A 13,993-nucleotide genomic window follows, 5' to 3' on the forward strand; every position below is an offset into this window, starting at 1 on the left:
GTATTTAGATAAATGCCTTTTTGTGAGTTTTTATCATACAAGCATGACAAACATTAACACAAACTTTATACTTTACACTTTCTTATGTGCCCACTGCCAGATAATAATATAGTTTTTAAATGACCTAAATTAGATGAAACATAAAACTTGTCCCCTTACTCAGTCACACCGGAGTCGGAGCACCGAGCGCACACTTGCACATTCATAAAAGACTATTCACATGGTAACGGCATGATAGTCACTTTCACTCTTTCAGTTTCGATTGGTTTCTCTTTCGCTGTGGGAACGTCCACTGTAAACAGGATAAAATCTGTCAGACAAAGTTTAAGCTATTTGGAGGTAAAACTTGTTGCGAGATGGCGCGCGGATTTTATGCGTTTCGGATGATTCAGGACCGAGAATCAATTCATGATTCAGGATAGCAATTCAGTTCAATCTTGAACTGCGACACTGATGATGAATGGTGCTTTTTTTTTTTTTTTTACTTTGACTCGATCCAACCAAAGATCGACTTGAGTAAGTGTAAATATTTCTTCTATTTCTGATGAGCAGATCGGTCGATATGCGTGCGCTGTAGTGCATACATGGGAAAAATGACTGAGCAGTTTTTCCAGAGTAAAAAGTATTTTCCTCAAAAATAGTTAATTTTGCTCAGTTTTGAGTTTAGATAGTGAAAGTTGGAGTGGGAGCAAAATTACAGAGGAATAGAGTTGGTTGTGGCTCTGAACTGAGTAAAATAGTACAAGAGTTAATTTCAAGATACTGAACAGAGTCCAGCTAAATTAGGGCGGCACGGTGGTGTAGTGGTTAGCGCTGTTGCCCCACAGCAAGAAGGTCCGGGTTCGAGCCCCGTGGCCGGCGAGGGCCTTTCTGTGCGGAGTTTGCATGTTCGCCCCGTGTCCGCATGGGTTTCCTCCGGGTGCTCCGGTTTCCCCCACAGTCCAAAGACATGCAGGTTAGGTTAACTGGTGACTCTAAATTGACTGTAGGTGTGAATATGAGTGTGAATGGTTGTCTGTGTCCGTGTCAGCCCTGTGATGACCTGGCGACTTGTCCAGGGTATACCCCGCCTTTCGCCCGTCGTCGCTCCAGCTTGCCTGCGACCCTGTAGAACAGGATAAAGCGGCTAGAGATAATGAGATGAGACCAGCTAAATTAAGCTGTTATAAAAATCAGTTTTAGAACAGTGTTGGAATGTGTGGAAAACATGACCTTACCCATTGGGACTTGACCTGATGGGATGAAGGGTTGGCAGTGGGAAGGGTTTTCACTCTTCTCATTGAATGGAATGGAAATTTTTACTCTTCTCATTGAATATCTCCCACTGCCAACCCTTTATCCCAAAACAATAGGACATATAAATTTTTTGATGGCCAGTTAATTGTCCAAACCAATGGAGCAGATTTAAGTTTTTGTGCTTAACCCTTTCCAAAGACTGAACCGAATCACCTCAAGTGACCAAAACGGTTCGTCACAATGGGTAAGGTCATGTTTTTTTCACCCATTCCAACACAGTTCTAAAACTGCTTTTTAGGACATCTTCATTTATCTAGTATTTTATGACAGATATTATTGTAGCTGAACTTGTGCTGAATCCAAAATAAATAAATAAAGTCATCTGACTTTGAAAATACTGCTTAGATTTGTTGAAATTGACAACACTAGAGCATACCAAAATCATTAGAGTGCCAGAAAATACCTTCAGACCCCAGGGGGTTAATAATAATGCTACCAATAATAATAATAATAATAATAATAATTTATGGCAAATTCACAGCAAGTATACGCCTGTTCACTAATATTTCTTTCAGTTACATGCAGGCAGGGGTGCCGCTAGAAATCTTGGGCCCTATGGAAGATTACAATTTAGGGCCCCCCCCGTAAAATTTTCAAGCTCAAGCAACTGAATTTGAAGTCTGTTTTTGGCTGGCACGTCTACTTTACTATCCACGTGATCAGCTGCCGAGCAAGTTTAGGTGATACAATTATTTGGTATATGAACATTTTAAATGCAGAACTGTCAGAATTAGACTGAATAGACTGTTGCCGGTTTAACAGCATCAATTCTTGCACTCCAGCGAGCGTCAGACAAGCTGTGGAGAGAGCAGCCGGTAGTTTCTTTGTATATGGCCCATCGTTCTGGACTGGCACTTACAAATTTGTGAAGCCAAAAAAAGCTGACACTTCCTCACTTGATCCTGCAGCGTGTACCCCAGCGAGATTTAACACATGAACATTTTGATTGAATGAACTCCATACTAAGTTACCTAAGAATAGTTGCTCATAAAAAAAGAAATGTCTTTTCATTTTAATGTAAGTCTTAATAGCCTAATGCTGCTTACTGTAGCCTAGCAATTAAAATAGTTTTTAACCCTAAATCCTTTATTCATGGATTGTATTGCCCACCTCCTTCTCCTAGGATTTGGGTTGAGGGCTGGGGTCCTATTCCTGAGGCTGAATCTGTGGATGTTGAGGGCACCTCATTAGTTTTGAAACCAGTTATTAGCACCAGTATCAGAGCCTAATCTAGGGCGCGTAATATGCGATAATACGCGTTTTTTATCTGTCTGTCGCACATCCACTTTTTGGGCGCGAGAGGGATATTGCGTATCTATTCATTTTGTCGCGCATTTATAAGTAGAGAGCGTGTAGTCGTGTTTTACTGAATCTTGTGCGTATCAATTTGTCAGCACTCGCTAGCAAGCACTGCGGTAAATACAGCGTTGTTTACACACCAATCGAAAAATATCGGAAAGGACCGAAGTATTCCGAATGGTTTATTTAGCGGGTAAAACAGTTTTGTGAACTATTATATCATTGGTCACTGAACCGGAAGACAGTGTATCTCAACCAATCGTGTGAAGTGTTTTCAAAATACCCAAAAGCACATGGCATATCGTTCTGTCTCATCCAAACATAACATTCAGACCCTCCAGGATTTCGCGATTTGCAACATCAACGCAAATTCAACCAATCCCCGCGAATTCAGGGCGGTGTTGCAATTCTATCCAATCACCGCAACTTTCCCGCAAATTTGACCAATCGTTGGCGTCGTCTTGCGGTGACGTCGACAAACTACCTTCCGCCTTACTTCCGTGTATACGTTCAAGAGAAGCAGCATGTGCGCAGTGTTGCCAGATTGGGCGGTTTTAAGTGGATTTTGGCGGCTTTTGAACATATTTAGGCTGGAAAACGTCAGCAGTATCTGGCAACATTGCATGATGTGCGAGTCAGTGTTTATATAGGCTTAAATTCTGTTACTGAAAGTGTGTTGTGTTTACAGTGAAGGACTGTGTGCACTTTTTTTTTTTTTTTACTTAATACAAGAAATTAATGGATGCCAACATTTTTGCCAAAATGGTATTTTATTTTCCATTGTTTAGGCAGCTTCAGCATCATACTGTGAGATTCTGTTCAAATTTTTTTTTCTTCTATGAAGCCTGAGCCATTTATTTTATTAGTTTATAATTATTGTTTAATTTGGTCTTCAGGAGAGACTGCCTGCACACAGTACTAGTATTAATAGTTTTTTTTCTTACATGAAAGCTGAGGAATTTATATTATATTTTAAGGTAACTTCATGTTGTGCTGTGAGGTTCTCTGCACTTTAACTTTTGAACCAACAGCTGCATTTGGATAAGTAAAGCCTATTTTTCTGCATTTTTGTAGTCCTGGTAATCTTACACATTCTACATGATTGCTAGGGTTTTTTTTTTTTTGAGTAATTTGTTTAATTTTTCTTGTTGAAAGTTCAATTTAGTATTATGTTAATGATATTCTAAAAGTAAAGATTAATAAGACTTCTGTTTATAGATGTCCTCTTGAAAATATCTACCAATGTATTACTTATTTTTCTGTCCCCACTAACTGGAACAAATGAGGGATATTTTTACCCATGTTAATATTTTCTGTCCCCTGTTTCTACAACTAGTGAGGGATCCGTCCCCTATTTTCAAATTCCTAGATTAGGGTCTGAGTATCATGTAGGCTAGCCTAATATTTTACCTCACGTATTAGCCCAGTAGGCTAGTTTACTGCACAAGTTTAGCTAGTTCTGTGCAGAACTTCTACATTACATTCATCTGATCTTCCATGGCAATAAACGTGAAGTATTTAGATAAAATAACACTGCACTGCTTATTGAAAAGTGTTGTCTTGATATTCCAACTCGGTTAAAATTAAATCTGCTAGTCTGTCATTAGCTAGCATGCTGTAATGGCATCGAGTGTCAGTGAACAATAGGCTAGCTTTCTCTGGGAAAAACTGAGTCACCAATTGTCGACCCTTTTTTCAGCTTTCTGCTGCTTCTCCTTCCGTTTTTGATATCCGGACTTCATAATTTATCTCACCACCATCACACCTGCTCCTGCTTAGCAACTTCTAGAATGTTCACCTCTGTCGCGCGCGGAGAGAAACCGCCAGCTGCTGCGAGCTGCGCTAATAGCGGCGCTGTGCACACACGGAGCTACACAGTTCACTGTCCCCGCCCACAATCAGACTGTACCATTACTAAAAAGGGAGAAGGGGTGAAATGACTATCATAAATAATTCAAGGAAAATGCGATAGCAAATCATAACCATGTATAATTTGGATATTTGAACAGATGAAATGAAATATTTTATTTCAAAAACTTACACAAGGCAATACTATTAAAATAATATTAATATCCCTCACAGGGCGGCACGGTGGTGTAGTGGTTAGCGCTGTCGCCTCACAGCAAGAAGGTCCGGGTTCGAGCCCCGTGGCCGGCGAGGGCCTTTCTGTGCGGAGTTTGGATGTTCTCCCCGTGTCCGCGTGGGTTTCCTCCGGGTGCTCCGGTTTCCCCCACAGTCCAAAGACATGCAGGTTAGGTTAACTGGTGACTCTAAATTGACCGTAGGTGTGAATGGTTGTCTATCAGTACGTTTACATGCACATCCAAATCGAGCTACTGTCGGTAATCGAGCAAAGGGTCCCAGCAGGGGTGCCAGAGAAATCCAATCCTACATGCAACTGTGAAATCGAGCTATTGTGTAAGGTGCATTGTGCACCCGAGCCACAGGTGGCGCTACATGCCCCATTGTGTTGGTACACTTCCGGTTGTCATCATGAAGAGCTATAGTGTTGCCAGATACTGCTGACGTTTTCCAGCCCAAAACATGTTCAAATCCGCCAAAATGCACTTAAAACCTCCCAATCTGGCAACACTGGCAGTTCTGTGCTCAAGCTGTTCGGCTTGCTCTAACAGACTGTATGGCTACAAACTGTCCGGCGCAGACCACTGTTTTGTAAGACAACTTATTTTGCACAATTGTATATTTTTCTAAAGTCCATTTTTTGCTTACAAAAAATTTTTTTTTTTTTTGCTTACAATTTAACTTATGTCTTAATAAACACACAAAAAGTTCAATTGTTTTGTTTTTATTGACATTCTTCAGATGTTGGACATATATATATATACACGCCCGCACGCACACACGAATACAATGACTTGTTTATGTACACAATTCACAGCTATGCAACAGCTGTACAGATGTATTTGGTGATACAGTAAGTGAGCTAAATTTTAACAGTGCAAACAATGCCACAAAAAGAAAAGATTCATGCCGTTGTCATGATGCGTTGTCATGCCGACCGAGGCTGTTGTGTTTCCTGCTTGTGGTCTCGTCACTCGTCACTTCCGGAAGGGGCAGTGCTGAAGTAAGCGGCTCGACTACGTAGCTCAATAGGGTTTACTAAGTAGCTCGGCAAAAATCGCATAATCTAGGTCATGTAGCTCGATTGCGAGAAATCAAGTTCGGTTCAATTTCAGCTGAGCTAAGGTGTTTACATGCCATTTAGAACTGCGATTTCAGTTGAGCAACGGCAGAAATTCGATTTTCTCTATGTGCATGTAAACGCACTGTATGTGTCAGCCCTGTGATGACCTGGCGACTTGTCCAGGGTGTACCCCGCCTTTCGCCCGTAGTCAGCTGGGATAGGCTCCAGCTTGCCTGCGACCCTGTAGAAGGATAAAGCGGCTAGAGATAATGAGATGAGAATATCCCTCACAGGCCCCCCTGTCAGTGCCAGGCCCTTAGAATCGTCCTAACTTTCCCCCCCTAGCGGCGCCCCTGCATGCAGGGTTAGTCAAAATTATGTTAACACTTAAATGGTAGAAACCATTAATTCACAAAACATACATCATATGTGCAAGATGATTTACAGGACGGTCTCAACCTGTTCGACACACAAAAACCAGCGAGCAACAGTACCATTTAAAGCCCAGACACACACATCACGGGGAATAGATGATACCACAGTCCTTATTCTGTCCTTGAGGTCATTGATCTCACAAACTTTCCTGCTATACACGCGCTCCTTCACCATACCCCATAACCAGAAATCACAGGGCGTCAAATCAAATCAAGGGAGTGTGGAGGCCATGGCAACGGTCCACCGCGACCTATCCATCGACCTGGAAATGTGTGGTCGAGATAAGCACTAACAGTACGGCCAAAATGCAGCGGTGCACCGTCCTGTTGGAACTACCACGCCAATCAGATCTGTAGTGGAAGTTCATCAATGGCACCATCTGTAAGTAGACATCTGACGTCACTGTTGGGGTGTCCAAAAAAGTAGGGCCCAATTACGCCAGCAGCGGTCACAGCGCACCACACATTCAGGAGAAAAATAATCCATTAGTGTTGACATAATTTTACTAACCCTGGATACCTCACTATCAAGAACATATTCTGCTCCTAACGCTCGGAAATCCTTGAGGGTAATTTTGCACTCCAGCCCTCTCATGCTGTCCAATTAAATCTTTTTTTTTCATCTTAATATATTCCTTTATAATATACTACATCAGGGCTTTGCAATCAATCAGGGAAATGTTTTAGTGTCAGGTCAGATGTGAGTGTATCGAGTCTCAGGGATGATGTAGATGATGTAGCTTTTGGCAGGGTTGGGTCAATCGATCGTGTGCAGCGAGCTGTGAAGATTGGACTCCGGCTGGGAGGCGCTGTGCGTTAATACAGGCACCGGAGAGCATTCGCAGACTGTCTGCCTCCACTTTGAAAATACAATAGGTTTATGTGAGAGCTCTTGCAAAGCAGTATTCACTCTGGAGAAGCCGTTCACCCTCTTTGCCTTTTCACCTGGAAAGAGCTGGAAAACATTTGAAGGAACTTTTTTATGAAATCTGGGGACGTCCTATGAAATACGAGTTGGGTCAGATTTCATATCAGTAACGTATACCTGTCTGTCCGAAACACCCTTCTCCTCGGCAACCACAAATCATAGCCACTTGGTACCAAACTTCAGCTTGGGGTTCAATACCGTGTATTAGAGCCCTGCACTCCTGCGGGAGTCCCGCGGGACCCGACGCAAAGCAGTGCGGCGCGGGACAAATTTTGAAAGCTCATTGCGGGCGCAGGCGGGAGAGGTGATAAGCTGAAGTCCCGCTAACTAAAAACGTGTTTAAAATAAAATTTATAAATTATTAATTTATGTCCATCATATATAATTTGTGCTGGATATTTTATTTGGCGTTAATAAAAACATTTTAAGATACCTAAATTTGCGGATGTGGTCTAATCTCGCGTACGTTTCCGATTCCTTTCCGCTCTTCCGTGTTTGAGATCTCCGATCATTGCAGAAGAGCAGAGCTCCTCTAGTGAAGCACACAGTGCTTCAGAAGTAAGTGCTGCTTTAAAAAGAGGGACATTTACCGTTAAGAGTCCTGAAATCAGACATTTGGAAGTCGTTGTCACTCGTGTACGACGCAGAGGGAAATCAGCTGCCCTTTGCTTGTTGTGATAAGTGCCAAAAGGTTCTGACATACAACGGCCATAAATCAGGTACGTCAGGCCTGAATCGCCATGTATGTACTGTCTTAAAAGGACAACAATTGTTGGAGTTCAGAGGGAACAATGCAAAAGTGACAGATGCGTTGAAGGCAAAGACCGTGGAGAAACGCGTTGATTTTGTTGCTGCGGATCTCCGCCCGTATGACAGCATCGCTGGTCGGGGATTAGTTCAGTTAGCCCAACACTTAAGGCCTCTGCATGCTTGTGCGACAAGGCTTTCGCAGATAGCTTTTCGCAGACAGTTGTAATTTATTGTTGAGCGGGGATAATAGGCGTGCGCGATGTTATTCACCGGCACAACCCAAGGGGGCGTGAAGTCGCTAGGAGTAGTTGGTGGGTGTGGTTAGTGGAGTGTTTATCCTCCGGTTACTTATAATGACTAGAACTTTTTTTTTTTATAATGACTAGAACTGGAGTCGTATAGATGTATGTACTTCCTCACTTCCTCAATCAACCGCTCTTCATGCTGCTCCATCTTCGCTCGTGTTTTTAAAAATGCCGGTCGTGAAAACAAACCAAACCGGGAAAGTAGGGAAGCGGAAGTGCGTGTACAGCGGATGTAGAGTGGACAAATCAGAGCCCTCTTGTCTGCGGCGCTGTCTGCGAGGCTTCTGCGGTGGTCACAATTTTTGGGAGGTGCGCGCAGAGCGTCTGCGAAGGTGGGGGGGGCTACGCAGACACTGTCTGCGACGCTATCTGCGAGGACTGGGTTGTCAGCATAAATTGGCCTTTAGTTGACACGGCAGCCACAATAGGCAAATTCGATGTGGGAGATATTCTGCACCATCCAACAACTGTGTCACGTCATGTAGATGATAGGGCACTCAAATTTAGAAGAGCTGTTGTTGATGATATGAACAATGACAAGAACTTTCGTGAGAAATAACGCGAACGCCTGCATCATGCGGGATTTGCGGGCGGGTGCGGGACAAAATATGGCAGGCGCGGGCGGGAGCGGGACTAAAAATCATAATTCTTTGCGGGAGCGGGACTGAAAATTCTGTCCCGCGCAGACCTCTACCGTGTATACTGTTTTCAGGTCTGTCGCACATCATCGACTTCCTGTTTACCGACCGAATGGATTTACGAAACGTAGTGTGGATTTACAAAATTTTCGTAACGTTTTTCTTCGCAACTACAAATCACAACTGCTTGATATTTGGTGCCGAGCTTCAGCTTGGGGTTCTATCCTGTGTTTACCGTTTTCGGGTTTGTCGCGCATCGACTTCCTGTTTACCGACTGAACGGATTTACGAAACACATTTTAACGCTAGAAGCAAATGCGATTTCAAAATGACAGTTTACCGGAATGCTATTTTTAATCCCTGGGGAGAGACACTGCTCTTTGCTTACTTGTTGCAGGGTTAATTACTTGAAGTCAACATTCATGATAAGTGTCCTATTCCTTCGATTGCTTGCATTCTGATATAAGCGAGAGCGGGGGGGAATACGTAAGCGAGCAGTAGCTCACAGCTGCTCTTGTTCTGTCCACATTCACTGGATTTGGAGAAACGGAGCATTTTTATTTTTAGCAAATCTGATAAATAAAACCTTTATACAAAACGTCTGACAAAATCATATCCGCTTAGGATGTAAACAAACTGGCGAAATGACGGTAGCAAATTTGTGAAAAATGGGATGATTCCCAGAATTCTTGAGAAATAAAAAAAAAAAGATACGTTCTTACCATCAGATACTTTCATTCCATACTTTCTTGCTTTTTTGGGGGTTTTGTTTTCGAGTAGAGTTTTAATTTCGTCCTCGGTTGCTTCAGCAACACACACCACCATTTTGATTTTTCTCTACTCACGGTATATGAGCTGATATCCTCGTAGTAGAGTAGCCAATCAGAGCATGCGATTCCAGTGCCCATATCCAGTGAACGTGGATAGAATAATTTGTATTATTTCTTGCTGATATGATTTGTTCTGGAGGATTTTTTCTTCTCAGACAATACAATGTTGTATACCTTGGATCAACAAGCTGATTTGAAATATACAATTCAATCAAAATTACATTTAGATCGGAAGAAAATCTTGATAAAACGCACGGTTTGTGGTTTCTCAGTAAGTAACTTCACCAGCCATGATTTGTTATTTAAAAAAATATGTTTGTGGCGGGCGGCACGGTGGTGTAGTGGTCAGCGCTGTCGCCTCACAGCAAGAAGGTCCGGGTTCGAGCCCCGTGGCCGGCGAGGGCCTTTCTGTGCGGAGTTTGCATGTTCTCCCCGTGTCCGCGTGGAGACCTGGCGACTTGTCCAGGGTGTACCCCGCCTTTCGCCCGTAGTCAGCTGGGATAGGCTTCAGCTTGCCTGCGACCCTGTAGAACAGGATAAAGTGGCTACAGATAATGAGATGAGATGTTTGTGGCAGTGGGGGTGTGGTCAAGCATCGGTCTGTGACCGGAGGGCGGAGTCAGGGAAGGTAAGTGGCAGAATCACTGCACCTGATGTTAATTAATGTGTTTGTGTGTCTTCCCCAGTGACCGCGCCCTATTTAAGGAGGGAGAGCGAGAGCAGAGGGGGCTCTTCCCCGAACCAGGCGCCGGTTGTATGTGTGTGTCTGCGTTTATTTTCTAAGTGACCACTGAAAAGTGTGACAATAAAAAACGGTTTACCAACCTGAGCTCTGTCCTGTCGTCTTCTGTGCTCTGCCCTTACATAAGAACTGCTACAGTGGTTCGGGGAAGAGCCCCCTCTGCTCTCGCTCTCCCTCCTTAAATAGGGCGCGGTCACTGGGGGAGACACACAAACACATTAATTAACATCAGGTGCAGTGATTCTGCCACTTACCTTCGGTGACTCCGCCCTCCGGTCACAGACCGATGCCACAATGTTAAAAAATGTTAAAAAAAAACCCAAAAGCTGATGAAAAGGGGATGACTGTTTACAGCTGCTATAACATAAGTGAGAACACGAACTCGCTTGTTTCACAGATGTTCCACAGCGTTAAATGTGACTATAAACGGACAAGTTGTAATTGTTGACAAATTGCAGCGGTTGTGCTCTGATATCAGCACCCAGATGCAGCAATCTCGCACCTCTACCGTACGTCGCTGATTATTTTCCTATAACGTCACATCCCTTTGTGCTTTGTTCATATAAAGAAATACATACATTTTTTTTAACACAAACGGTCTATCTAAAATATCTGTTACTGAAATACGCAATTGAGCATCTAGGTTGGATCTTATTGTCTTTTCTTAAGAGTGTCCAGTGATCCAGCACAAAAGCTTTTATTTACTTTCATGTACCTAGAGAACTCAGTACGTTCTCTTTCACTTTGGTTTCCAACAAGTATGATGCTGGACAGAAATAAAGAACAAAAATGAGACGTTTACGACAATACATGCAGTCTGGAGTCACGCTGTGATATCGTCATCGGAGCCATCGGACCTGAATCTGAGCCGTTCCTAGCTGGAACGTGGTGTTCTGACAGCGTGGCACTGTACGCCTCCATCGCTGTCACTCCTGGGCTCGTTCAGCCAAGGATCAAGCAAGAACAAGCCCTAATTTAAAGTGAAGGACCCATCCAATAGCAATCAGCACTTGTTCCCTACTTTGGCTGCCTAAACAGAGAGGACAGAGTGATGGATATGACGCTCAGACTTAAGTGATGGTTGGCGGCGGCTCAGTTGGCACAGCCGAGGGCTTTGTTGGCAGTGCCGGCGTTCTGTTCTGCCCTCACACCACCGACCATTAGCTTCACTGTCTGCATGGACAAAAGGTTTCTTCGCCTGGGATGAATCTAGGCACTGAGTTACAACAATGTACCCATGGTGCGCAAAATGTCTGATACTTAATGTACACTTTTCTGGCCGGTAGCTTCAGGATCTTGAAGGTTGCAGACTGACTGACTCTCTAAACTTTCTCTCTCTCTCTGTAGCCGCTGAAGCTGAGCTGTGACGTGTGCAGCGTGGTGTCGAGCTCGGGGCAGGTGCTGGGTCGTGGTGCGGGCGCTGAGATCGATCGAGCCGCCTGCGTTTGGCGGATGAACAACGCTCCGACGCAAAGGTACGAGAAGGACGTGGGCAACCGCACAAACCTGCGAGTGGTCTCACACACCAGCGTGCCGCTCCTGCTGCACAAACCGCAGCATTTCTTCGGCCCGGCGTCCAACGGCACCGTGTACGTGGTGTGGGGGCCGCGGCGCAACATGAGTCCGGACGGAAACGGTCTCATCTACAACATGCTGCGGCGCACAGCTGACGACTTCCCCAACGCTCGCATCTACGTCACCACTGACAAGCGCATGGACTACTGCGACAACATGTTCAAGAAGGAGACGGGCCGTGACAGGTGAGAGCAAGAGAGAGTGAAAGACATCCACATCATATTAATAGAACAAGACAGAGGGCGCATGGACACAGCATCATTTCAGAAGCACCTGTACAGTCAAGTGCAAAAGTTTGTGCACCCTTAGCTATTGTGTTAGGTTTCACAAAAACTGTTCAAGTCACGTAAGATAAGAGATGAGACTAATCGTGAAAAAAGGTTAATAGTGACCATCATTAATAGTTGTGAAAATTCTCATCTCATTATCTCTAGCCACTTTATAGGGTCTACAGGGTCGCAGGCAAGCTGGAGCCTATCCCAGCTGACTACGGGCGAAAGGCGGGGTACACCCTGGACAAGTCGCCAGGTCATCACAGGGCTGACACATAGACACAGACAACCATTCACACTCACATTCACACCTACGGTCAATTTAGAGTCACCAGTTAACCTAACCTGCATGTCTTTGGACTGTGGGGGAAACCGGAGCACCCGGAGGAAACCCACGCGGACACGGGGAGAACATGCAAACTCTGCACAGAAAGGCCCTCGCCGGCCACGGGGCTCGAACCCGGACCTTCTTGCTGTGAGGCGACAGCGCTAACCACTACACCACCGTGCCGCCCCATTTTAATAATAGTGAAAATTTTCATTATACAGGTAGTCGTCGACTTACGACTGCGTTTGGTTACGACTGACCGGTCGTAAACCAATCTGGTCGTAAGTCGGCCTATGTTAAAAGAACGTAAGTATATTGTGATGTGTAATCATCTTAACGTCTTATTTTATCAACATTTTCTTATTTCATTACCTTGGCTCATTATTTGGTTTAAGTCAAACACTGCGTCCAGTACAATTCGTTTAATACGTGCAAAACAAAAAATACGAAATACAGGTGTGAAAAATAGAAAACATTTTAGTTTGAAACATACCAAAATACAAATGTAAAACATAGCAAAATACAAAACTTAGTGACCGCTGGCATCACTGGTGCTTGGCTGTGGGTCGTCTACGTCATCATCAGCTGTTGCAGCGCTCGGGCTGGCGGGAGGATTTGCTCGTTTCATAAACCAGGAGCTGGGGCGGAAACTTGCGTACGCTCAGCTGGGAAACACTTGCCAGTCATAACCAGACGGTCGTAAAGTCAATCGGTCGTAAGATGCATAGGTCGTAAGTCGACGACTACCTGTAATCATAGTGATTTCACTATTCATTTTAATAATAGTTAACACTAACACGAATATATTTTAACATTAAAATTAACACTATTACGGAAGCCGCGAGAGGCCCTTCATATAATCTTTTTTTTATTCACCTTGTTATCCCGAGATAACGACATATAATTAATTCAGGATGTCGAGAAAACAAAACTAATTCGAGATCTTGAGAAAACAAAACCGTTATTCCGAGATAATGATATAAATAATGCAATCTCTCCCTGTGTCAACCCCTGATCAGAATATTGCCTTATTAGGTGATCGATTATTCCAGACATTCTAATGACCAAAGTTGCGTCTATACAGAATGAGAAATAGCCCCAAAGTCAGCGTATCACAAGTCTCTTGGCACACCTGAATGAACCATTTCTCAGCTGTTTACTCGAGATCAGGCCAAAAAAAAATAGTGTGTTTCCGGTAACATGAAATACTAAAATAAGGTCGGTAGGTAGTAAAGTGTTTTTTTTTTTTTTTCTTAAATTTTTTTTTTTTATTTTGTTCGAAAAAATTAACACAAGTAAACATCTTACAAAATAGTATTTTGGCACAGAATCCTTTATACCACACATCATAATAAAATAAGTGTTTTAAATCTTTAAACGAATAAAAAAAAATATCACGAGAGTTCGAGTTATGATCTACGGAAGCGATATTTCATGATATTTTCATATAA

At 43.5% G+C, this 13,993-nt stretch overlaps 1 protein-coding gene across 3 annotated transcripts in view; it reads left to right on the forward strand.

Annotated features, from left to right (window-relative positions):
* The window catches only part of st6galnac3 (ST6 (alpha-N-acetyl-neuraminyl-2,3-beta-galactosyl-1,3)-N-acetylgalactosaminide alpha-2,6-sialyltransferase 3), a 191,808-nt gene that overhangs the window by 110,400 nt on the left and 67,415 nt on the right, over positions 1–13,993 (forward strand). For all 3 annotated transcript variants that reach the window (XM_060928919.1, XM_060928924.1, XM_060928930.1), the window contains one exon: positions 11,715–12,127. In XM_060928919.1, the coding sequence (XP_060784902.1) occupies positions 11,715–12,127 (413 nt within the window). The remainder of the gene's footprint in view (positions 1–11,714; positions 12,128–13,993) is intronic.

This window comes from Neoarius graeffei, chromosome 1, assembly GCF_027579695.1.
Source record: "Neoarius graeffei isolate fNeoGra1 chromosome 1, fNeoGra1.pri, whole genome shotgun sequence".
In the NCBI taxonomy this organism is placed as follows: Eukaryota; Metazoa; Chordata; class Actinopteri; order Siluriformes; family Ariidae; genus Neoarius; species Neoarius graeffei.